Consider the following 27,170-nt stretch of genomic DNA (forward strand, 5'->3'; position numbering starts at 1 on the left):
GCGACAAAGTCGCCACAAAATCCCAAAATATTGCCACTAAAGGTTATGAGTGATTTTTAGTGGCGACTAAGGCTCCAACAACCATTCGCTAGTAAAACCTATTTTTTCAACAAAAAAATATGATAATTAATTTTCGATTGCGACCTAATTTTCTAAAATAAATAACTTGCAATATCCATATTAAAAACATCCAATATTATTACGAAAAATAATCAAAATTACTTCTCGATTCAAATCTCCTACTATATATATATAATGCATCATTGTACATTTTGTACATTTACATATGACATAAAAATAAAACATATAGTGTCTTCAAACTCCTACTTAATCGATATCATATTTGATTTTTTAAAAACAATGAAGAAAAAAACACAAAATTAGAATTTAATGTTACAAACTTTTAGTGACGATTTTCTGGGCTCTTGTGGCGACTGTTGTTGCCGCTAAAGGTCTAGTTCTTTTGCAGTGAATCCTAGTTGGCAACGCTTAGGTGGAAGGATTAGTCCCACGTCAACAAAAATTTGGGGTGTTAACTCTTGAGGGTATTTGTGGTCTGTTAGGATAACAGCAGGGGCATTTTTTATCCCAAAATGTAACGAAGGGTATAAATGGTCTATTTCATATAGTTCGGGGGCAATTTTGACCCTTTTCCGAAGTATATATTGAAAATTATGCAGAATAGCGAACATTTAACTTATATTGGTACTATAGATACAGTTTAAGAAAATTGTAACTCGCGGTAGTTTTCCTAATTCTTGATATTCGCTTAATTTGTATAAATTCAAAATTTGCATAATTCGGTTCCTGATGGTATAAATCCAGAATTTTATATATGCTTACCCTAGCTATTTGTATACAATTTATAAAAAAATCATAATAAATTATCATATTTGTATATTGACAAAAGAAATATACAAACGAAATTAGATGATTGAAGGTGCAATTATCCCTTTGTTGGCACCAATAGTAATGAAGGCTTTATTTTAAAGAAAGAAAAAAAATGATGTTATTATTGACATGAGATTCTGCATTTTTTCTTTGGCCTACCAATAACAATATCTCTTACGCGCTAGTAGTTGGTAAAGCTCTTTCTGTAAATTAGTTTCTAATAGTAAGAAAAATAAAGTTACAGAATTCTCCTATCACCTTGAGCACCCAAACATACCTCACCAAATTCAAATATTTTACTTTCCTTTTCATGTTGCTTTTGATATGTTAACCTAAGGTCTAATTAAAAATAATTTTTTTAATAAAGTAAGACCGCATATACACCATCCTTCCAAAAACATCTGAAGGAATTACAAAAGGTGTAATTAGTTCTGAAATGTTAACACAATATAAACAACTTCATGTGATTAAAAACAATAATAAAAGATTATATAAAAGTACGTCCAAGTAAACTTATAATATGATAGTCAAAAAGGAATAAAAGTAATTTCAGCTATATCAATTATAAGTATGACGAAATTACCAAACTACTTTATATATGTGACAAATAAATCACTCAATTTTGCCTGTATCATTGGAAACAACTCGTTTGTTCTTATAATAATATTCAGTCAAAGTTGAGTACTCAGGTAATGTTGAGTGATTGAGGTGGACCAAGCCCATATGGCTTCACGTGGGCAGCAATTAAACAAGTGTTTTAAAACTAAGGAAAAACTTTTTAGAAAATTTAGCTAAATGTACCGTTCAATCATATAATTTAGTAATATAGTCCAAGTATATATCGAAAATTATGTAGAATAACCAACATTTAACTTATATGGGTACTATAGAAGAAAAAAATTTCTAATTTTTGATATTCGCCTAATTTGTATAAATTCAAAATTTGCATAATTCGGTTCCTGATTGTATAAATCCAGAATTTTATATATGCTTACCCTAGCTATTTGTATACGATTTATTGAAAAAAATCATAATAAATTACCATGTTTGTATATTGACAAGAGAAATATACAAACAAAATTCTAAAAAAATCCTAAATTTATAAATACAGAATTCATATATACTTACTCTATTTGTACATTCGCAAGCGAAATATATAAACGGGCAGAAATATACAAACCAAAGTCTCTATAGCAAATGTAACTAAAGCTATGAAGCGCAATTATCGAAACTATAGTTATAGAGTCTTATTATGTTTGTTATTTCTGAAATTTTCTCATATATATATTACCTATATTTTAGTTTTATATGTTATGCATATATTATACATATTATATTAATAATTTGTAAATTAATTGGTTAAAGTTATTAGACTATAGTCTTTCTAAATTTATATTTATTTTTTTATTTAGTTTATCTTCTTTTCTTCTCTTAGATTGTCTATTGTAAAATTGAGTTGATTATTCCTTGTTTCATATGAAAATTAGAGTTTGAATTGTAAATTGGGAAACTAATGGAATTTTGAATTGACGAAAAATGTAGAATCTTTATTTGCTTATTGAATTTTACACGAAAAAACAGTATTTAATCATGAAGGTATTGAAATTTAAAAAATGAGAAAAACTCACAAGTTGGAAGATTTGAATCAATATCCCTAAGTTAAAGCGAGTAAAATTATGGTATTTGGATTGTATATATTAATATAAATTAAACTCGAATTATTACGATAGATTAATAAATTGTGATTCGAGATTATTTTGAAGATACATAAAGTTGAAGTTGAGCTCGTAGCCAGTGGCAGAGCTAAATTTTTTAATAAAGGGGTTCAATATCTGAAAAACTAAATACACGAACTAATTGAAGGGAATTCGACATTTATTATATATATAAAAAAATAAATTTTAACCATATATAAAAAAATATTTTTTTCCACTGAAGAAGGTTTGGATGAACCCCTAACAGAAGGCTGGCTCCGCCCTACTCGTAGCTTGAGATAAGTTAAGGTTTACCCCCTTCTTTTTTAGTTAAACTATATGTTCGAACCATGCCAAATTAATTTAATACTCAACCTCTCCTAATATTTATTTGGGAGATAAGTCGACACTCCCCCATGTGTGTTATAAAATTTGCAAATACACAAAGACATTATACGAAAACTTTTTTATTCGAAAAAATATATTTTATAAATAACCCAATTCTCAACTTTAGTTATTTGGTTACAATCTCAATTATCAGCAACGTTTTCAACTTGTATTTTTTTTTTACTTTATTTGTTTCACACATTTTACATCAGAAAATGTGTTCCTTTCTTATTATGCTTTACTTGGAAAATAAATTTATATTTATTTAATATAATTTATTATGTTTGATGAATTTATATGAATTATATAAACACTTTCTCTCTTTTATTCATTACTTTTATTTGGAAAAAGAAGATAGATGAGATGAGACTTAAGAGTGTATAAAATCGAACAGAAAACCGAATCAAATCGCAAATTGAGTCAAATCAGAAAAAAAAATGACTAGTGGTTTGGTTTGATTTGATTTGGTATTGGAAAAAAAATCCGACTATATTTGGGTTGGTGTGGTTTCAACTAAAAAACAACAACCCGAGACCAAACCAATCCGACAATATATATGTAAAATTTTATTTTATACATAAAAATATTTACTTTGATATAATTTTAATATATTTTATACTATTTCATAGTTTTTATCTTTTAATGTATTATTTCAAGTTTAAAACTTATAATTTGGAATGGTCCAATAAAGATTATAGTTCATAGATGTTGATAATTATAATAAAACTTAAATCAAAATCAAATTAATACTAATGCAAAAAGAAAATCAATTCAACACTAAGAATGACAATAATATTGAATATTTGTTCTTTAGTTTTACATTGGTTTAGACAATTGAAATACATAATCTAATTTTAGTTTTCCTTAAATATTTAGTAATGTAACTAATACTTATTAAACTTATTTTAGCATGATTTAGTACTTTTAAATTATGATCATTTTCATTATGACTTTGCAATATTTATTTTATATGATGATTTCAGTATTATTTTTTATTGAATATTTTAGTGTCATCAATACTCATCTCATATTTTGTGTTATTTTCTTAAGAAACACCTTAGATAATTGTATTTTGGTTGGACTAAAGAAATATTTGGAACACAAGTTAATCATATGTTTGTATGCAAACTTTACTGAAAAAATCCAAAAATCTGAAAAAAATCTGAGGTTTATTAGTTTGGTTTGATTTATAAATTTTAAAATTCGACACAATGGTTTGATTTGGTATTTGAAAAACCCGAACCAACCCGAGGTTGAAAAACCCGAAAAAATCCGAATTTTATTAGTTTGATTTGGTTTATAAATTTAAAAATCTTACACAAATAATTTGATTTGATATTTGAAAAACCCAAACAAATCCGGTCATGTACACCCCTAATGAGACTCACCATCTTATGTGTCAAAAATGTAATAAAGCCTTACACACCTTTTATTGAGTGAGGCTCTTTCATTGTAAAAAGATTTCTTTACCAAATAAAGAGGGTGTTTGGATTAACTTAAAAGTTGATCAAACCTATTTTTAAGTCAGTTTTTTATTTTTGGAAGTGTTTGACAAATATAAAAAATCACATAAAATAAGTCAAAAACGACTTAAAATAGGTTAGGAAGTGTTTGACAAGGTAAAAAATGACTTAAAATAAGTTAAAAACAAAAAATAAATATTCCCCTACTTTTTATTTTTTAAGCCAATCATACCTTTTTTTTTATTTCAAGCTTTTAGACCCTAGTTAGGATCAGCTTAAAGTCACTCGAAATTCGAATCATGTCATATAACTAGACAAAAAAATATTTATATTATTTTAATCTTTGTGGTATGCTCAAGTAGGATGGAATTAGGTAGAGCCTATATATATATATATATATAAATATGAATTTTCTTTGACTTTTTTATATGTTTACATTTTCATATTTTATACTACCTGAGTAAAAATCTTGACTCAACTTAGAATCCGTTTTTCATACTTTTTTAAAAAAAGTTTTTGTTTTTGGTTTTACCTTCTCCTTAAGAACTTCCACAAAGAAGACAATATAGTGAGTCACAAGGAAACAGTGCAAAGTCTACCAAAAGGAAGTAACACTACAGTAAAATAGTGCGATAATTGAAACACAATACACTACATACTAGGATAGAATATTGAAAATAATAATGATGGATATTAAAAACAAGAACTACAGTAATACAACTAGTACAATAGCAAACACCAACCGCCCTAATCCACACCCTCCTATCTAATATTGTGTGCTCGATAATCTAAAGTACTCGATAATCTAAAGTAGAGTCATATCTATATTATCACCTCTCTCCAATACTTTTTCTACTTCTGCCTCTCTTTGTGCCCTTAATAACCAACCACTCTCCAATATATCATTAGCATATATCATCAAATTTCTTTTATCTGTTATGATAAGTATAATATTTTATTTACAAAATTTCAAATTTCACATTTAAAAAAAAATAAAAAAGATCTAAGCGGATACAGAGGTGAGCTAGTTTGAATTTTTGTTTATGAGTTCTAAATTATAGTTATTTATTTTATTTATTAGATTTAAAACAATTATTTATACATATTACATAAAGTTTTTATTATAATCAGAAGTCTTAAGTTTAAGCCTTATTAAGTATACACTTAATTTTATTAAAAATCATTTATCTTTAATGTAAAATATCTTAATGTCAACTCAAATTTAGATAAATTTTTGTACATAATCAGATATCGAGTGATTTTTTTTTTCTTTTTATTTAATCATAAATATAAATTTTGCGGGATTTTTTCTTCTTTTTATTTAATCATAAATATAAAATTTAGACCAATCTTATTGAATCTCTTGCACTAAAAGGTGACTCCCCCCTGAACGAATATAAAGCAAATTCGACACATTCGACTTGATTCACTTTTTTGTATAGATATAATAAAATGCAAATGTAATCATTGTAAATCTAATAATTATAATTCGTCTATATATGATATTAATCATTTCGTGTGGATCCTAAATCACAATATCAATGGCCACAATCACGTGTGATTGTTTCATTTAAAGAAACTATGAAAAATAAAATATGTTTGGCCATATAGGTTCGTGTGGTTTTCTAAAACAAGAAGTGATTGATGTTCTCTACTCAAGGGTCTATCAAAATAAAAGTCTTTTAAGTCTCACTTTTCTGCATCTCATTATTAAATTTATCTAATTACAAAATTTTTTATTACCTTAATTTATCTAATAACAAAAATTGTTATTACCTTAATTATAATTTAATACTTAATAATTTTTCGACGAAAGGAATATAATACGGAGACGGAGGGGTGAGATATAATATATAAATATGCTTTTTAATTTAGCTTCGGCTACTACTTATGTCTTTCAGTTTTGGTATGCATAAATAGACACTAAGTTTGTATAAAATTGAATAAGTAGACACATGCATTCTACGTGGCATAATACACGTAGAACTCCACGTAGGACATAAATTGTCATGTAGGACACATGCGTCTATTTGTTCAATTTTATGCAAATTAAAGTGTCTACTTTTGCACACCCAAAGTTGGAAGACACATATGTCAGCGGAAACCAAGTTAAATGGCACGTTTATGTATTATGCAATAAGACATCATTGTGCTAAAATGAAGTTGTTTTTTGCCAATAAATAGTTATGTGATGTTTCAAGTCGAGGGCCTATTATAAATAACATTTCTATCCCACAAATATATATAGGAATAAAGTCGACATATATCTTTCCCTCTAGTCCTCAGTCACTGTGGTTTATTGTTGTTAATAATATACCAAAGGCAAATCTAATACCCTTCCAATTGCAATAACTTATGATATTATCATGAAGAAAAATTCCATAGCCACCTATAAGCTAATATGGTCAAAGAGGCATCAAACTCAAAGAGCAAGTGGCACTAATATAAGCTTAATTGATGCTATTTTTTCCTAATTATGATCATGATTTAGAGTTAAGCCAGTAATGGTCCAAAACGAATACTTTATAGGTGTAAAGTTAGTTGTGAGTCAGAAAGTGACCATTTTCATGGATTATTAATTCTTGATTTGAAGAAAATTATCTTTTCTACCTAATGTCTAATTGGAATCATTTTATGAAAGCTAAAGCATATCTATCCCTATGATATAGACTCATCAAAGGATTGGAGAACATATTTAGTGGAAATCCAAATATAGATCTTTAATTTGTTGACCTAGTAAAAAACTATTTCTTACCTCGATTGTGCATAAATTTTAAGAAAGAAAGATTTTTTTTATTCAGGTTGACGATTTATCCCCCATCCCTAATATGGGGTCTGCTTTAACTCCAATCGTTATCATAATACTAACACCAATATTTGTTTTCTACGAACATAATTTGGGGGTGCATGTTGTTTCCTCACCTTCAGGGGAGAATTTACCTTATGTGGAAGGATATCATGTGACACTACTTCATCGATTTTTTTTATTAAATACATGTGCATAATTACGATACCTTCACTTGAGAAAATGGTCAAATGCCCCCCTAACCTACATTCGAAATTTCAACTACACACTTCAATTTTACGGGGATCCTATCACCCCCATGAACTTTTTAAAATTGAAAGTACTATCTCCCTAAACGCTTACTTGGCAAAGTGAGTGTATCAAAGAGAGTGAAGAACAAACACAAATATTAAAATATTATTTCATATTTTTTTCATAAATATATGTATTTTTATTTCTTAATCCTTTTCTTCCTAATTGTTTTTATCTCTTTTAATTTGTTTTCTTCTTCATAGCAACCTGATACAACATATATGGCAAGCATCAAATTTCATCACCATTTTGAAATCATCGCCAACACTACGTCAATCATACACCACAAATCGTATTAGCAATTTCACCCACCAGTTTCCACAATCAAGAATTATGTACCAAAAATATTTCAAATCAAAGAAAAATTAAGCTTGAATAAGGATACCCAATTGTTTTTCTTCAATAAACTTAAAATATTAAGAAATTTTTTCATCCTATATTCAATACTCAACAGACCCATAGAAATTTTCCTCAACTGATTTTAATAACTGGTCATTTTCTACAAATCTAAGAAAACGTAACACCCGTTCTTCATCTTCTTCGCCCCGTTGCTCTAAAAATTTGATGTAAAATCACCTAAATTCTTCTCAAAATCACCCATAAATTCTGAATATAAGCTTTTCTTGACATTTCGATTCCTTTGATATAATACCCACTCAAAATGGAGCTCGTTTGAGGCAAATCGAATTTCGAACTCAAGTTTTTGAACTATTTTTAATGGAGGTTTCAAGTTGGTGCTTCACATTTTAAACTATGAGCTTCAGTTTTCTGTCATACAGAACTCTTCCAACCATCAATGAAAGCTGCTCCCAAATCACGAATATAGATCCAATAATTTCATAGAAAAGCTCATCGATTACTATGGAGTTTCGGCTATTCTTCAAATCTAAAAATCTTAGCCATGAACTCAGTCAAACTCAACATGCTTAGCTTCAAATAATTACCAACTTCTATGTTATCAACAAGTTCCAAATTTGAAGATCCAAAATACATCCATAAATTTTGGCATTGTGACCTTTAACTAGACAATAAATCAGAAAGGAAAAAGAATAATTTTTAAAAATAAATAAATTTCCACCTGTCAGGCACATGAGTTTCACCTGCCAGCATAAATGTGGTTGTGATGTTTTAAGGGTGTAATAATATCAAACTTAAAAAGTTCAAGGGGGAGATAGAACCCCCGTAAATTTGAAGGTGTGTAGCTGAAAATCTGAATATAGATTAGGAGGGCATTTGACCATTTTCTCCCTTTACTTTGATTTTTAAGTAAAAAAAATTCTCAGAGGCAAAATATCTGAAGTACCATACTATAAATATTGCGATAAGATGATATGAGACTGCTTAAAGAAGGAAATTGTTGCCTTTTTAGTGTTTTTTTTTAAAAAAAAAATTGTACCGTTATGCACTAGACTGACATGTCTAGTGGCCTTATATTAATGATAAATTAAACATTTGTCATCAAGAATAATAACAATCAAAGAGGGCTAAGTATGATTATCAATCCTAATGAAGTAACAAATATCTATTGATTAACATTATTGCTTTTTTAGTTATGTAGTTGAATGCTATGTCTTTTTCTCTTTTGACAAAAAAAATATTCATTGATTTGTGAAATTAAATGAATGACGATTTTTTTATTGATCAGTTAGTGCCTTATATAGAAAAAGTGTTTAGTGTAATTTTTAATGAGGTTATTTTGAATATATTCAAATAAATGAAATTTCATCGAGGAGAATTATAGTAATATACACAAGTTGCTTTATTTATATTATGTTCTCGTTTTATGTTTTATTAATTTATTTTTATTTTAAATCATAACACCCCTTACAATATTTTTTTGGCATACGTCACTGCTTATCATGGACTCAAATTGTTCCTGGTTATGACAACGACTGTTGTAAAAAATAGCAGAAGAAAAGTATAATTGGAGAGACCTTTTGCTAGTTCAATATCGTTAAGTAGGATTAGGAGATTCAACTAAAGAAGAAGGAAGATGTTGGATTGGATAACTTGGTTATGGAGAAAACTTATTGTATTATTTGAATTGGATTGATTTGGTCAAGTTACAAATGATTAAGATCACCCTATTTATATTTGCGTAGGGATAATTCTATACACTGTTCTAGATACATCTACAAAAACAATGTAGATAACTTTATCTTTTTGCTATCTAAGAGTTACCTAGAACTTCAAGACCTATCTTTAAGATAAGTTGTAGTTCCAAAAATAAACTTTATTATTTTTCACATTCCTGCGTAAAGTGATTATTTTGAAAAGACTATCCCAGGTTTGTCGCAGCAAAACTCAAACGAAGCTCTGAACCGTGCCTTGGAGAAAATCACAATAATTTTTTTCTAACTCTTCTTGCTTTCTTCAACGATGAAAATTTTCCATCGATCGATTGAAGGCAAAGAAACAAGAAAATGAATTGACAAAATTTTCATCTTTATATCTAGTTGTCTTGACAATAGTCTTTTTAGGCTTTGCTAACCATGTAAATCATCTTTGTCTTGAATTTCATTCTCTTGAGTTTTCAGGTTCGTCCTTTCTCTTAGATCCTCAACAATTGTATTATATGGAGACACACCTATAAAAGAAAAGTTTGAAACTTCAAAGTTCAATATTTTAGAATACACTCCTTCGGATGCAACTCCATAATTATAGTTGTTAAAAAGAGTCGGCCCAGCCCAAGCCTCGCGGGCCAAGGAATTTGATGGGCTAGGGCGGACCGGCCCGTCATTTGGAAGGGCCTGAAAATGTTCAATCCAATCCAGCCCTAGAAAGGTCGAGGGCTGGGGCGGGCTAGCCCTTCTTTTTTTTTCTTTCCAAACTTAAAATTTTATAATATAAAAAAAAAAAAAAAGATTTTCAAATCAAATATGAAAACAATGGTGTTGTTTCAATAACACTAGCAAAAATCTAGTGTGATTAGCATGTATCTAGGATACTAGATACGCGAGATACATGTATCTAGTGTGATGCATCCCATATACGCGAACGAGATGAGAGGGAAGCGAGGGTGTGGGATTTGTCTACGTATCTTAGATACATGCGAATCCACTTGAATAGAGTGTATCTAGAATAAATTAACCTAATTTTGAGTACATATATTTGAGATACATGTATTTGGAAGTACCAAAATCTGGTATTCGTAATTTTACAACATAATGTGCATTTAAGTAATTAACTTAATTATATACTAGTGCGATTGTTCTAAATTACCCTTAAATAAATAGCTTTAGATCATGGGCCGACCACCGGCCCGGCCCTCATCAAGCCTCAGAGGCCAATGACTTATATGGGTTGGACTTATAAACCTTAATTTCAAATGGGCTTAAAGAATACTATCCCAACCTTTACCCAATAAGGGGTTGAGTTGGGCCGGCATCATGGGCTAAGTGCATTTTGACGAATCTATCCATAATACAAAGATGATTCATCATTATCAACTTTATTATCGGAGTTGGTGACGATTTGATCATCAATTTTATGCGAAATTGTAGCTAAATATTAAATAGTTTGAATAGGCTATTTGTGCAAATTATCCAAGTTAGTCTTACCATTGGGCCATCATTGAACATGGGCAGGCCCATTAGAGTTAGAGGAAAATTTGTTATTTTCAACTTAAGTAAAATCCCTTAACGCCCAGAAAAACCTTTTCGGTTCAGTAAACTTTTTTCAGCCCTTTGGAGTTTGCTCGAGGCTAGCGCCGGCGCCGTCACCTTGCCGGAAATTCAAGAATAGCAAGTGAATAAAAGCAATTTTCAGTTTCGGTGTGCCCAAAGAAGTTGTTCTGCAAGTCAGAATGGCCAAGCGTGAACTATCCGGTACCTTGAGGAACTTGAAGGTAAAAAAAAGAAGAAGAAGAAGTTAAATTTGGTGCCTTTAGTCTCTGTGAAATTGAATAAAGAAGAAATTTTGAACTGAGTTTTGTAGGTTTTTGATTCTTACATAGTTTTCTCAACTTGTTATTTAGCCCTTTTGTAAAATTTCGGTTCAGTTGAAGGTTTTTGCTAATTGTATACATGTAATTATGTGCTTATACATATATAATATATCTGCTGGGTATTATTAGTTTAAGCAGTTGGGCGAGCAGCTATTTAGGTTAATTCTTCAAAAAAAGATGTAGCTTTGATGAATTCATTGAATAGAGCAGAATGGGTATAAAACATTCATATAGCTGACACCAAATAGTGTATGGGATCGAGGCGTAATTGTTGTTGTGTTGTCTAAAGGATTTTGATGTTTTGTGATTGCAGTTTATGCAAAGGGCTTCTCTCAGAGAGGAAAAACCTAAGAAGGAAGAAGAAGTGGTACCTGATGGAAACTTCCCCTCCTCTAGTGCTCCCAAAAGATGGTAACTTTTCTCTTCAAAATTTCTATCTTCTTTTTTTAATTGATAAGAGTTGGCCCTAGGATATTACTAGTGTTGAGATTTGAGTTGTAACTTTAGTTGGATTACTATTGAAGTTTGTATACATTGAACTATGGAAGCATGACCACAATTATAATTCTAAAAGGCATTATTTACCTTTTGGAATCTTTTAATGAGGAATCATTCTCTGTTGAAATTGTCGTAGTTTTACCATAATGCCATCTTTAAGATATGAGGAATTGATATGAAAATAAAGAATATATAGAGAGAAAAGAAGGCTGGCCAAGAAAAAGAATGTACTGTGCTGATGTTATCATCCTCACTTCAACTAGCAAGCTCGTTTAAAAGGCATTAATTACCTTTGGAAATCTTTTAATGAGGAATCATTCTGTGTTGAAAATTGTCTTAGTTTTGCCATAATGCTGGCTTTAAGATATGAGGAATTTGTTACGATAATAAACAATATATAGAGAAAAAAGAAGGCTGGCCAAGATAGAATGTACCAAGCTGATGTTATAATTCGCACGTTAACTAGTCCCTTAAAATGGAGCCTCTTTATGCACTTTGTGTTAGAATTCTTTTTGTATCTTCATCTTGCTCACTTATGGCAACACACTTCTTTCCTACATATTCTGGGTCTGTCCTATACATCAACTACTGAGCTCAAGCGTTTTGATTGGTTAAATGTCGTGAAATGAATTAACTAGTGAAATGGCATCTTCAACACATTGGGATGGAAGACTTGAGTTACTACGACTAACATTGTGGCGTGAAATAAGAGCATACACCACTCTTTGTTTGCATTTTCTATTTTGAGACCAATGTTAGACTAGGATTACAACTTACTATTTCCTTGGACTGAGTCTAATTTGGATTTTGTTTAGAGCTGGATCAAGTTTAATACCACTGAAACTAGATCTCTCCTTCTAGCTAGTATCAAGTTTGCTGCCCAGATGTAGGCTGCTCCAGAGCACTATCTTTTTAAGGGTACATAAAGGAGTAACTTAGTAAATTATATCACGAAAAATGTATTCTTTCTTTGCAGTGCTCGAATAGTACTAGAATGGAAGATCTATTATGTTTCGGTTTCTCAGATACGATCTTTGATATGTAGAGAAAAGTTGACTTCGTATAACTTTTCCTGTAAATGGTTGTCAGCATTTAGAACTAATAAAATCTCACTTTATTCTAGCTGAATTACATCCGCACTCAACCCTTTTCGGGGAATGGTTGCAATCACAAGCAAGTGATTTTTGAGTGGTCCTCTCTAAGGCTATCTTAGACTAAGCTTCTTTTTTCTCACTAGCATTTAGATATTTTATAAGGGTATATTGGATGTTATTAATGTAAATTTTAGTCAGCTTTGAGAGCCTAATGCAAAAAAGTACTCCCTCCGCCTCCTTCCCAATTTAGTGTCTTACTTTCCTTTTTGGTCTATCCCAAAAAGAGTGTCATTTTATATTTATTAAGTTTTCTAATTCCAACATTCGACATGACAAGCTTAAGACCACACAATTTATAAGACTATACACATCTTTAATTTAAGACCATAAGATTCAAAAGTCTCCCTTTGGTTCTTAAACTCGTGCCCAATCAAATTAAGACACTTAAATTGAGACCAAGGAAGTAATTTTGGGGAATTTATTTTATAATAATCTTTTTTTACAAATTTGAAGCTTAATGGAATCTATTTCTCACACTGTGATATTGTGCTGTGGTTCAAATTAAATATTGACTATTGTGTCCGCTACAAAAATTAGTTCATCATGTCAGTTATAGGTTTCGAGGGGAGGGTGACGAGGGGAGGCCGTGTTGTTCTTATTCAGAAGGACGACTTATTATATTAATTCCATATTTGCTGTTGTTTTAAACAAATACTTTTTCCTCAGAATTTTCTTTATTTCCTTTTCACATTCAGTGTTATCATTATGGAAGGAAATCCGCACCCTGGGGCTATAAAAGGTCGGATGTCTTTTCAAGGTTTTAATCCTTCTATTGATGTGAGTATATGGTTTGCATGACGTAAAGTACTTTCTGAAGACTGTTCAGTTTCTTTTCTCCTGTGGTTTGTAATCATGTCTCACGAAAAACTTGTCTTGGTAGAAATTGAGTGAAGAAGCTTCAAAACCACGCCCTGAAGGTTCTGCTGCTGCTGCTGCTTGTTCTTCGGAGACAAGTGAACGGATTACTAAAAGGTCAGTTTGAAGTTTTCATTGTGTCCTTTCCTATTTTGTGCTTATTGTTATGCACTAAGGTCTAAGCTTGTGGGCCATTACTCCTAGTACACACCATCTTGGCTTTATTGTTTCACATCTGATTCATTCGTACGCAAAAGCTTTACTTCCTCCTAGTGTATTGTTGAGATGAATATATGTTGAAAGTCCTTCTTACTGATGTCTTTGGTTCTATAGAGAGATAATTGGTGATATATTGTATAAGATCTCTACAGTGAGGTATGAAAGATCGCATAAAGAAATTCAATTACGTTTAAGGATTAACACAATTTATAAATCAAATGGTCAAAATAGTCTTAAGAGATGTAAAGTACCGAGTACGATGGCATCTTTTGTCCCAATGATTGCATTGATTTCTTGATTGCTATATATTTTACTCCCTCTGTTCCATTTTATGTGACAACATTTTCGTTTTTTTCAGTCTGTCGGACAAAAAGAATGATACATTTCTATATTTTGAAAAACTCATCTTTGAACATTTCACGTTACCTTTATTAAGATGATTTATAGTCACACAAATCTCTATGGTTTGTTTAGATCACAAATTTCTGAAGTCTTCCTTTCTTCCTGAACTCCATGCCAAGTCAAATAATATTGTCACATAAAATGAAAGAGGGAGTATATAAGATTTGGTGCATTTCAATAATTTGCAAGTCCTACATACGTTGAATATCTTGTTTAAGCATTTCACTTGTCTTTCGAGTCGAGTTGGAGTTCAGTTGTTATTTATACCAACTATTACTGTTAATTGCCACAGAGAAAATGGTACATCACAATATGGGTTGGAGAACTCTGATCTGGACGACTCTTATGACGACCCTAACGAAGATCTTAAATGGAAACAAGACAATACATCCTCTGATGCACAGTATTCAAACAAATCACATAAGAGAGTCCTGAACGATCCAGCCTCATCACCTAGTAGTAGCCAGAGATCCAAAATGCCACATAGACTTGACTGGAGTGTTCTCAAACCTCCGAAGTCGCAAAAGAGAAGACGGTAAGTGTAACTTAAAGGTGATTTTGTGTACTGAGTTAGAAAAAATTCTGTATTTTCAATTTATGTTGTGTAATGGTAACATAATTATATTTTCTCATTTGGAGTTACTTTGTATCAATTATATTAGCCTCTTTTACTTTTGGATTGTCATGATCCTCTGCCTCTGCTTACGAAAAAAATTCTGCCAGATTTGTTCTTTAGATGGTTGATTACGTGAACTTTCACACTTTGTCGGTGAGGATTTGATTTCCCAGATTGTAATCTCCTCTTGCATTTATCTTTTGCGTCCTTGTGAGATAAATTTCACTTCTTTCAATTTGGAATAGAAAACTATTAATACGTTTTATGGCATTGATCGTACTACTATAACTAGACTTGTACAACCTACAAGCATCGGTTTTTTTTTTTTTTTTTTTAAATTTTGGTTTTTCGGTTTTCGGTTCAGTTACAAGATTTAGTGTACCGAACACTGATCCAAATTAAGTTGGTACGGTTAAGTTTCGGTATATTAAATCTGAATTAATGGGCGTTTTCAGATTATAACATTTATTGGACTATTTAAAATTTTAAGTTTAAAAAAATTTGAAACAATATGTTAAAAGATAAAATTATGAAAACGTATATTAGTTTGGTTTGGTTTATAAATTTGAAATTTTGATGCAAAATGTTTGGTTTGATATTTGAAAAATTTGAACCAACTCGATTATGTATATCCCTACAAATACTTGTTAATTTTAAAAATTAAGAGATAATTAATAATTTTTTTAAAAAAAAATAATCCTAAGTATTAATTATTCTAGAATTAAGAGGTGTGTAAATAGATAAAGATTAAAGAATTAATAAAAAATATAAATAGTCAAATTAATTTTTTCTTGAAGATTGTGTAAAATTTTATCCTAAGAAGTCATGCTAAAAATTGTGTATGCGAATGTAGGTATTTGATAAGATTGTACAAAGAACTGAGATAATTTTAATGGTTTAACAACTTATGGAGTTTCTATGTTATGAGAAAACATACAACATAAAGGGGCCATTTGGTTACAGTATAAGATGACACATTATTCATGTATAAAACTTTGTATTAGTTTTACTATGTTTGGTAAAAGTTTTTATTAGGTTGAAAAGTCAACATGATTTATACTATGTTTGGTTGATAATATCTAAACATTGTATAAAAGTTATTCATGTACTCCCTCCGTTTCACAAAGAATGACCTAGTTGACTTGATACGGAGTTTAAGAAAATAAAGAAGACTTTTGAATCTTGTGATCCTAAATTAAAGTTATGTCAAATGTACAAAATTTCCCTTTAATCTTGTGGCTTAAACATGTCACGTGGAAAGCTGAAATTATAATGTTACCAAAAAAAGAAAGAGGTCATTCTTTTTGAAACAGACTAAAAATGAAAGGAGATCATTCTTTTTGAAACGAAGGGAGTATTTACAAAATTACGCTTTAATCTTGTGGCTTAAACATGTCACGTGGAAAGCTGAAATTATAATGTTACCAAAAAAAGAAAGAGGTCATTCTTTTTGAAACATACTAAAAATGAAAGGAGGTCATTCTTTTTGAAACGAAGGGAGTATTAATTTATACAGTGTTTGGTTGCGTTTTTTGTAATCCTACATAATTAATACCTATATAACTTATGAGGGAATCTATGTAGAAGTTATGCATGATAGAAGGTAGAATAAGTTATGTGGGTATTAGTTATACATGTATTAAAAAGATAAATTACACATTTATCCCTATTAATTTATTTTTAAATCTCTTTTTATTGAAAACGTTACATAACTATTATATTTTCCCAACTATTTTTGTTTCTTATTTCTTTTCGTATACAAACGACTTTTTATTTGTTTTCATTTAAAATAAAAATAAAAATATTTATTAATATTATGAATAGGAATGTATAATTTTGATAGCGCATATGCTAATTATATATTCGCATTATATATTACTAACTATATCCACATATTTAATTATCATGAATTAATTTTTTATTTAGAATGTGAATTTATATATAATTTATATATTTGGTATCCTAAAAATATACAAACAACACATGCATAATATTGATAGAAATTTATATTATATAAAATAGGATAGTATAATGTACTTGAAATATATTAATAGTATTTTATTTTTATAAGCTTTAAACATTAAAAAAAAAACAAAGAGAAAAAAAACACAGAATTCCTAGTTAAGTATAGAGAAAATTCCTTTCTTTATTCAAGGGAGAGTTTATACTATTTGCTTACTTATTTTATTTGTAAATAATATATATTAATTTATATTAAAATCAATATTCAATAGTTAATAATTCATGTAATGTAATCTCTACGTAACTAAATAACGCCTACATAACTAATACTCGCATAACTAATACCCATATAGCTAAATCCTACATAATTAAACCTTGCATAACTAATACCTGCATAACTAAACCCTGCATAACTAAATTCTGCATAACTAATACCCACATAACTAAACCCTGCATAACTAATACCTGCATAACTCTAACCAGTAACCAAACAGCCCCAAAATGTTCAAATCGCATATCCAAACAAAACTTCGACTTCTATCTCATGATTTCATATTGCAAGGCTATACGGGCCCTTCGTATCATAGTAATTTCACTGGTTCACGTCACCAGAAACCTGATTCACAAGTCAATCATCAAAACCATTAATATTTAGAGAGAATTACATGTTCAGCAACTCCTATGTAGAGGAATCCAGCAAGAGCTAGCACAAATGATCCTATCTTTCCATCCCTGCACCATCCAATTACCATCCTCATACAACACAAAATCTCTGTGGTACCCTGCCTCTACATTGTCCTTCAATGTTTTCATGACTTCTTGGTTCAATGGAAGAATCTTGAATCCAGCCCTCACGTTGCGGACTTGCCATTGCTCGTACGTCTCAGGCCTCTCTACCCTCTCAGCACCCTCACAGGCTATGACATTCATCGCCTCACGCCTATAAAGTTCTTGTTCAAAATGCAGTCTTTGTTGATCATCTCGGGGTAATGTAGCATCAAACATATCGAATAGAGCTGAGTAGTGCAAGAGGGCTTCTTGGAAGCGAGTGACGAAGAAGGGGGAATTGTAAGATCCGTTAGTAACACCTTGCACGAAGATATCCGGATTCATCTTTTGAATTAAGCTCAGGACCGCATCCCTTGGACACTCTACATCCAATGTCTCATCCGATAAATTCTCAGAACGAAAAAGACAGTTCACAGCAACAAATTCACCACTTTCAAGTTTCAAGTCCTTGATTTCAATTCTCTCCCAATTTTGTATCACTATGGGATTATACTCGAATGGAACGTTAAAACGTTCACAGTATCTTGCCAAGAGACGACCTGTCTCTTCTAAGTGTTCTGCTTGCCTGAAGCCGGGTTGAGGAAGGTTTATTCCAGTAATGCGAAGCTTTGGAGGTCCACCAGGCATAACTGAGAGATGCTGGATGAGTATTGGCCATTGGAATCCATAAAGGATACCAAAATCTATGATATGTAGTGTTGTAGCGTTGCGTGCTGTGTGGAAGATCATTTTATTTGCGAAGGAGATTGATACTTTGATGAAAGGGCACGACGAAAGGTGAACGTGGTATGCTTTTAGATTGTCAGCAGTATCTGTCTTCCTCTTCGGTATAAGGGCAGCATATGGCAAGCTCATTGGCAGAGCCAGGAATTCTAACAAGAAGATTCAAGAAAAAAAAATATGTTAGGGGTGTGATGTCTAGGATTTCATTCTAAGCAGTTTTTTAACTAGAAGTACCTATGTGTCCAAGGAATTCAACATTTCCGGAGAGGGTAGATTGTACACAAATATAATCAGTGTAATCCCACAAGTGGGATCTGGAGAGGGTACACAAACCTTACTCCTAGCTCGTAGACATAGAGAGATTGTTTCTCTGGCTCAAGTAACGTATCTCAAAGCAGTTTGGAGAGGGGAATACAAAAATGAAAGTAGTAACAACAATGAAATAAAGCGCTAGGGGAAATGTAATATGATAACTGAAGATATGAAAACAATTGATAATTCTAAAATCGAAGAATACGATAGTAGGAAAGTAATAATAGCAATACTGATAAGGAGACTCAACAACGCTCAACTACCTACTAATCTTGTATCCTAATTCCTCGACTTCCACATTTTCCTATCTAGGGTCATGTCCTCAATAAATTGCAGGTATATCATGTTCTGTCTAATCACCTGTCTCCCAAGACTTCTTTCAGCCTACCTATACCCCTCCGTATAGCCACTATATCCAACCTCCCACACCTCCTCACTAGGGCAATCATCTATCCCCAAAACTTCGTTCCTCATTCTATCTCTCCTATCATGCTTACACATCCATCTCAACATCCTTATTTCTGCTACTCCCATTTTCCAAACGCGAGAGTTTTTGACCGGCCAACAATTTATAAATGTACATTAAAAAAATTACTCTTACCAATTGAACCCCTTTTAGACAATGTAGCTCCGCCCCTGGACAACCGAGCCTCGATGCCATCAGCAAATACACTAGCCAGCCTTTGATATGTGTCGCCGGTTGGTGAACTTTCTTGCCTTATCTGCTTCAGCATTTCACTTGCTGATTCTTGATCACCAGAAGCAACAAATTGTGCACAGCTAATTAACAGAGTCCTTAAATCCAAAGCTGCATTTTTAGGACTCTTTTCTACTTCAGATGAAATTTCAGAACTGATATCACAAGAGACTTTCTTAGCCTTAGCACATGTACACAAAAGAACCATATCAAATATTTCTGTTAACTCAACCTCCTCTGCATACTTTGCTGATTGCTTGTCGCTCCGTTCGTCTCTATCACAATGTGGTGGATTTAGAGGTTGATCGAAGCTAGATAAGACGATCTGATCCTCTAGTTTTGAGGTGTTTGCAGAATCAGGCGTCTTGTTGGATGGAGGATCCATAACATCAAAATCTACATTCAAGAAAGGAAAGGAAGGATGTTAGATACTTAACAATCAGCAGAGGATGTAGTGTATCACTACATCGGCTACAGGTTCAACTGAACTCAATATTATTGACACGGAATGATGGAACATATATATAGATATATATATGTGAAAAACTACTCAAGCGTCAATAAATATTAAATTATTATTAATGCACAAGTTTACAATGAGTATTAAAACCTTAAAGTTGAACTCTAAGTAAACAATCACCCTAGAGTTCTGATGTCTTTAAAAAAAGGCATAATATATAAAACATGACCCTACACATTCGTTCTACATGACAATTTTGTGTCCTACATGGCATCCTACTTGTATTAATTATGATATGTAGGACACGTGTGTCTACTTGCGCACACCCTAAGTTGAATGGCATAGTTGTCCGCTTAAGCCAAGTTAAGGGTCATGTTTATGTATTATGCCTTAAAAAACATGCACATTAATAACGTAGTTACAAATGTAAGAAACCAATTGCAAAAATTACAGAAAAAGGTGATGAATGAAGGACTCAAAACTGAAATAGGACATTGTAGAAAAAAACACTTGTACTACAAATCTATGTTTGCTCAGACTCTTCAAAAGTAATTGCGGCAATATCTTTGGAGAATCTGAGTAACTTAGCTATAAATAGCAATACCTTAGGCTATGAGGATGTAAAACCAAATAGAAAAGGGAGGAGTTCCTTCAGTTTCTTTTAGGAGAATGAAAGGCAAAGGCCCAAAATACATTGTATTAATAGGAGGATTTTACAAAGACTTTACCTTTGTTTAATTGGACTTAAACATATGGGAGAACCGATGGTTGAGATCCTTCCACACTTGAATAGAGTTTTTGGATTTGAGTTTTTGAAAATGAAAAAAATTATGTTGATTTAACACGTAGCTTAAGAAAGTAAAGGACGTTTAAAATCTTGTGGTAGTAAATTAAAAATATGTAGAATGTATCAAACTATCTATTAATCTTGTTACATTAAAGATGTCATGTGGAAAGTTATAATTTAAATATTGCTAAATAAGGAAAGAAACTTTTTTTTATCAAATGAACTAAAAGAAAAAGTAAGACAAACAAATTAAAATAAAGAAAGTTATAAGTTATAATTGATTAAATACATCGACACAATAGCAATTATTGTTATGTCTCATTCTCAAATAAGTTGACGTCGATTATATAAACTTCGAATGTTTGAGCCAAATTCTATTACGAAACCTATTTTTGTTTATTTATATATTTTTAAATTGGAAAACCTGCTTTTTTTTAACTTGATCATTGAAATTTACATATTTAAAATTTTAAAATTCCAAAAGTGACATAAGCAATGACTAGAGATTGAAAGAGATATGAAATGCTTTCTGCCTAACCCAACTTAGTTAATTTTAAATTAGTGACGGAAAGGAGTCCACTTTAATTTCATGAATTTTACAATTGTTTGGTTCATTGAATAATGGTATTAGGAAAAGTGAAAAATATGAAGAATAATGGTGTATTAATGCATCTGTAAAATAATAGTTGTCCACTATACAATTTTAGGATGTCCAACAATACTTGTTCACTTTATTAAAATCAATAGATAATTTTACACTTAATTTTTAATTTACCCTTATCATTAATTATAGTCATTTGCCTATTACATTTTTCAAGACATTGTATTTAATACTCCTTCCGTCCTTTTTTATATGTCACATTTTTACTTTGCACTTGCATTAAGAAATGATGTAACTTTACCCTTCTACCCTTATTTTTTTTTTTTGAAACTCAAGTTTTTAATCAATTAATATGAATTAATTTATTTTGATTAATTAATTTAACCAATGAACATGAATCATTTACTTAGCTTTTCTAAGTTGGTTAAATGTATATTTTCAAGGCTAATAACTCACAAGAGTAAAAAATGAACAATATGATAATTTATGCATTGATTTTATGAAATGACAAGTATTATGGACCGATTATTTATAGAAAAGGATGACATATAAAAAGGGACAAAGGGAGTATATCCAAAGGGTGATATAGTAAATTATCCTTTCATTTATAGTTTTTAAAAAGTGTGCAAAGTCGATCAACAGTGGACAACAATTGTTGGACAGAGGGAGTATATTCAAAGGGTGATATAATAAAATTGGCTTTCTATTTATAGTTTCTTAAAAACTGTGCAAAATCTATAATGAACTAAGTATTGTTGGATTGAGAGAGTATAAGATAATGTGTTTTCAAACTCCTTGGTTGTCACCATTTGTGATTGTTTAAGAACACTTGATCACTTTGACCGTTTTCATAATTTAATTTATTAATGCTAATAATAAAAGGGCAATCAGAGTGCTTAACATATTTAAGAAGAGTAAATTTTAGGTTTAGCCAATATAAAAAATTATATTTGTATGCTATAGCTATAGTTTATATAATTGTGTTCCATAGCAAATTTTATGTTTGCTATGGAGCTATTAATTAACTTGTATATTTCGGTATTCATTCCAATTGTATAAATATAAATTTGGAATTTGTATATAATTAAGAAACTGACCTGGCTGTAAGTTATATAAGTATATGTTTTTTTGTTGTGATTTCCAGTCGTATATGTATATGTGTATTATATATATTTAAATATAAATCTGTATATGTATATGTAATTGTATTTTTGTATATATATATATAGTTTGTATACAAATATCTCTCTCGATTTATACAAACACAAATTATACATTGTATTTTGTATAATTTGTGTTTGTATAAAGCAAGAAAGAGAGAAAGGCAAAAGAGATCAACTGGGCAGGGGAAGATTGTATTGTATAATTTTAAGTGTATAGGACGAAGAGATATGTATTTGTATATACAGTTTTCTCTCGCTTTATACAAACACAAACACAATTTCTACATTTGTGTTTGTATAAAGTGAGAGAGGTGAATGACAAAATATTTGCTACGAATTAGAATTAAATGAAACCGTGATTATAGCATTTATTTTTGAATTAATAGTTTGTTATTTCATACAATTTTCTCATTTAAGAATGGGAAAATGCATAAGTACCCCCCCCCCCCCCAGCCTATCCCCAAAATCCCTGAGACACACCTAACCTTTACTAAGGTCCTATTACCCTCCCAAACTTATTTTATATATAATTTTCTACCCCTTTTTGGCCTACGTGGTACTATCTTGTGGGCCCAACGCGTGTTGACAATTTCTTCAAGGATGGTGCCACGTAGGCCGAAAAGGGGTAGAAAATTAATTTAAAAATAAGTTTGGGGGGGGGGGGGTAATAGGACCTTAGTAAAGGTTAGGTGTGTCTCAAGAATTTCGGGCATAGGCTGGGGGGTACTTATGCATTTTCCCAATTAATATAAGGAAACACAGCAAAGTTATGTTAAAACCATGACCATCTAGGACAGGACAAATATATACATAATTTTGAAGAGGTTTGTAAAATATGATTATGATGTTACTTGTTTTCTTTTGTAATTAATAATGTCTTTTCTACTTGATCTATAACTTTTTAGTGTCACATTGAGTATATCATATATATATGAGTGTAATGTATATCACACATAAAGTTACGTTACGTATATGCAAAAATATACATGAGATACATGGATATATATAGAGATATACACATATAAAATCGTCAAAGATGCTTCAAAGTTTTTTACTTTTTTTTATCAAAGATGCTTCAAAAGTTATATATATATATATATTGCAACAACATCTATTCAATTTAGTAACATTATTGAGATTTCAAATTTTATATTCAAATTCACATTAAAAAAATTAGTTAGTTTGATTCTCATAATTTGAATCAGGATTCAGGACAGATAAATTGAAATGAAAAAGAGTATCTCATGATCATTAGCTCTATATACAAACATGTGCATGCACGCATGTTATCAGGAATATAATTTGAGATTATAAAAGAAGGATAAATATATGTATATTGTTCTTCGAAATGAACATTTTTTTTGTTTATTTTCTCAATTTTTATGTATTAGCAAATATTTGGTGAATGGATATCTAATGTCTCATTTGTTTGCACTTAATCAATGTCTGAATATTAATCATTTAGATTCAGCCCATTAAATGCGTTTAGGTTTTGAGAAAAATACGCGACTAAGCAAACATATGTTAGTTAATTATTTAACATAGGTTTGAAGAAATTACTTTTCCCCACGAACACATAACCATATTTAGTGGGTCACGTCCAGAATTTGTAAATTTGGTTCCTAATGGTATAAATTCAGAATTTGTATAATTCAGTTCCTAATTGTATAAATTCAGAATTTGTATATGTTTGCCTTAGCTATTTGTATGCGATTTGTTTATCTTGTTTGTATATAATTTGTTGATACATTTGATTTGTATAAGTTCTGAAAAATTTCTAAGTGTATAAATACACAATTTGTATATACTTACCATGTTTGTATATTGGCAGACGAAATATACAAACGGAAATACCCATAACAAATGAAACTATAGCTATGGAGCGTAATTAGGCAAAATGTAGCTAAGGAGACTTGTTAAGTTTAATCTCTTTACGATTAATGAAATTTTCCCTTTGATTTCTGGGTTTGAATCTGAATCTGAATCATTTAGATATAGCCCATTGAGTATATTTGTTTCATTTTTGTAAAAGTCTCTTAATGGAATTGAAAAGATTTGAGCGAATCAGATATGCAGGAGAGTCCTTAATAACATTCAAACTTATTTAATATGATGTAAAATAATTACATCTCGTCTATCTTTCTCTTTGCACAATTTTGTTCTCACTGCAGCAAATTTTCTTCCTCTCTTTTCTCAATCAAACGCCTTCTTTTTTTTATATTAATAATTTTTTTGGGGGTGTATTGATATTTATCAAGAACTCTTGTTGCAATAACATTTTTGGTTTATTGACCTTTAACAAGGTTTTTGAGTTAAAAAAAATACTAGTCACGATTAAAAACAATAACTATGTATACATATTTGAGGTCTCTTATTAGATTTTGTCTTAGGCCATTAATTTTATTGAGACGCTTTGATCATCAAATCCGCATATTTGAGGTATTTGATTAAAATTTTACTGTAGACCACTAATGTTGTTGAGAATTTGCATGACCAAACCCTCTATGAGAACACGGAAAAGTGTTGGATGAAATAAATGGACCTAGTTGGGCAGTTGTAGATTGAGTAATATGCGTGAAGAACTGCACTTCAATCAATGCAAAGAAGAGAAAATACTTGAGAGTTTTGTATTTTCATTATTTGACACGTTTTATAATGTTTGAACATTAGTATTTGATCCAACTATTTTGTAGTTAATTATTAAATTATCATATATCTGACTGATTGAATATAATCAAAATAAGATTTGATTAGTTGAATAATTCTATTTATGAAAAGATGTTTATGTTAAATTCTTAAAAATATTTATGTTATAATAATTTTTATTTGCATATTTATGTAATTTAAATTTTTTAATCAAATGTAAATATTTAAAATATTATTTTTAATCAAAAAGTAATATTTTTGTTGAAATGAAATTTTATAATATTTTATTAATATAATAGTTAAATTCATATGCACATTCAGATATTGAAAATAAACCGTCTTAATTATTTAGTGTTCAGATTTAGAGACGTACATCTTAGTATTCAGATGTATAATCAGATCTAGACATCTAGATCTTAATGCACATCTTAATATTCAAATGTTTACTCAAACTTAGACGTTTTAATCTTAATGGAAACAAATGAGACCTAAGTTCATATTAGAAAGAAATAAATCTTAATGGAAACAAATGAGACCTAAGCTCATATTAGAAAGAAATAAAAGGAAAAGATAAAGAAGAGGTGGAGTACAATCTTTATGTATATACTAACAATAAGGTCTATATATATATATACTAAATTCAAGAAATTATTTTTATTGTGGACTAAAATTAAAGGGTTGAAGATAGATGTTTCTTTCACTCCTAATTTATGATAGAAAATGACATCCAATCTCCATCCCTTCTTGTCTTGGGAATATCCTTCTCCTTGTGCTCTATTATTATATTTTCCAATTTAACTATTTTGGGCGTGGGATCAAAGGTGGATTTAAAATTTGAAGTTTATATAGGCTTATATAGACTTTTATCAGAGTAACATCAAGTTAAATTAAAATAATAACTAGGTTCATCGTTAATATTTTATAGATATGTAATGAAATTTTGAATACATGTATAGAATATATACAAATGCTACCTATTGCATTCACGTGAACCTATATATTTGCAATATGGATCCACCCGTGGTTGGATATTTGGGGATGGGAAATAGAAAATATTGTGGAATATCATTTATAAAACTTTGTTTTCTCTACTTTTACTAGAGATTTCTTTTCTGATTTTCAAAAAACTATTTCTTAGAAAAAATATCTTGATCAATCAAATTTGAAAAGATTAAGATTTTTTTTTTTGAAATTAACTTGATCAATTTTAAAAGACAAATAAATATATAATTCGATTTTTTTTTACAAGTTCTAAGAGATCAAGAGATATCAAACGATAGGAAATTATACTAATATATTTCACCTTTACAATATTGACACTTTAGTCATCAACTACTATAAAATATAAGAAGGGAAAAAAAAGAACTTTTTTGTGAAAGTTATGTTTAAGGTTTTTGGTCATCTAGGCTCTTTAAGACAACATTTTCCATTGTTGAAAAAATAAAAAGAATGGACCATTTTTTAATGTGATAATTAATATTCTTCCATTTATTAGTCATTTTCGTTGAAAAGAAAAAAGTGAAAATATGATATGTCAATTTCTGTTTTTAAATGGTTTAGTGGAATGCCCATCACCACTTGAAATTAGTACAAAAAAAAAAATCAAGAAAAATTAAAACGTCAAGAATTTTACCACCTTTTTTTTCTCATCTGGTGTTTGGTACTTTCATCGAAATCCGACTAATCAAAATCCACATATTATTGGACTCATTTTTGAAGGAGACACTCTCAACAAAAAAAAAGATTTCACTATCAGAAATTCAAGCTTCAATTCGAAACCTCTAATTAAAGGTCGAAGAGTTTTCAAC

General features: G+C 30.2%; 2 protein-coding genes across 2 annotated transcripts; one reads left to right on the plus strand and one right to left on the minus strand.

Annotated features, from left to right (window-relative positions):
• The first annotated feature begins 11,190 nt into the window (after positions 1–11,190).
• On the plus strand, positions 11,191–15,279 carry LOC125809000 (uncharacterized). Its single transcript, XM_049488678.1, has 5 exons — positions 11,191–11,379; positions 11,792–11,889; positions 13,826–13,907; positions 14,011–14,102; positions 14,899–15,279. The coding sequence occupies exons 1-5, from the start codon at positions 11,338–11,340 to the stop codon at positions 15,143–15,145; spliced, it is 561 nt and encodes a 186-aa protein (XP_049344635.1). The 5' UTR covers positions 11,191–11,337; the 3' UTR covers positions 15,146–15,279.
• A 2,574-nt stretch (positions 15,280–17,853) lies between these two features.
• LOC125809018 (scarecrow-like protein 14) lies at positions 17,854–20,090 on the minus strand. Its single transcript, XM_049488695.1, has 2 exons — positions 19,590–20,090; positions 17,854–18,795 (listed from the first exon to the last, which is right to left on the minus strand). The coding sequence occupies exons 1-2, from the start codon at positions 20,088–20,090 to the stop codon at positions 17,854–17,856; spliced, it is 1,443 nt and encodes a 480-aa protein (XP_049344652.1).
• Positions 20,091–27,170: the final 7,080 nt, after the last annotated feature.

This window comes from Solanum verrucosum, unplaced genomic scaffold (genome assembly GCF_900185275.1).
Source record: "Solanum verrucosum unplaced genomic scaffold, falcon-dt-bn FXZP01000699.1, whole genome shotgun sequence".
NCBI lineage: Eukaryota > Viridiplantae > Streptophyta > Magnoliopsida > Solanales > Solanaceae > Solanum > Solanum verrucosum.

Coding starts and splice junctions, on each gene's coding strand:
- LOC125809000 (XM_049488678.1), top strand. CDS start 11,338: ATGGCCAAGCGTGAACTATCCGGTACCTTGAGGAACTTGAAG. Junction 11,380..11,791: donor GTACCTTGAGGAACTTGAAG/GTAAAAAAAAGA, acceptor TTGTGATTGCAG/TTTATGCAAAGGGCTTCTCT. Junction 11,890..13,825: donor TCTAGTGCTCCCAAAAGATG/GTAACTTTTCTC, acceptor TTTCACATTCAG/TGTTATCATTATGGAAGGAA.
- LOC125809018 (XM_049488695.1), bottom strand. CDS start 20,090: ATGGATCCTCCATCCAACAAGACGCCTGATTCTGCAAACACCTCAAAA. Junction 18,796..19,589: donor GTAAGAGTAATTTTTTTAAT/GTACATTTATAA, acceptor CTTATACCGAAG/AGGAAGACAGATACTGCTGA.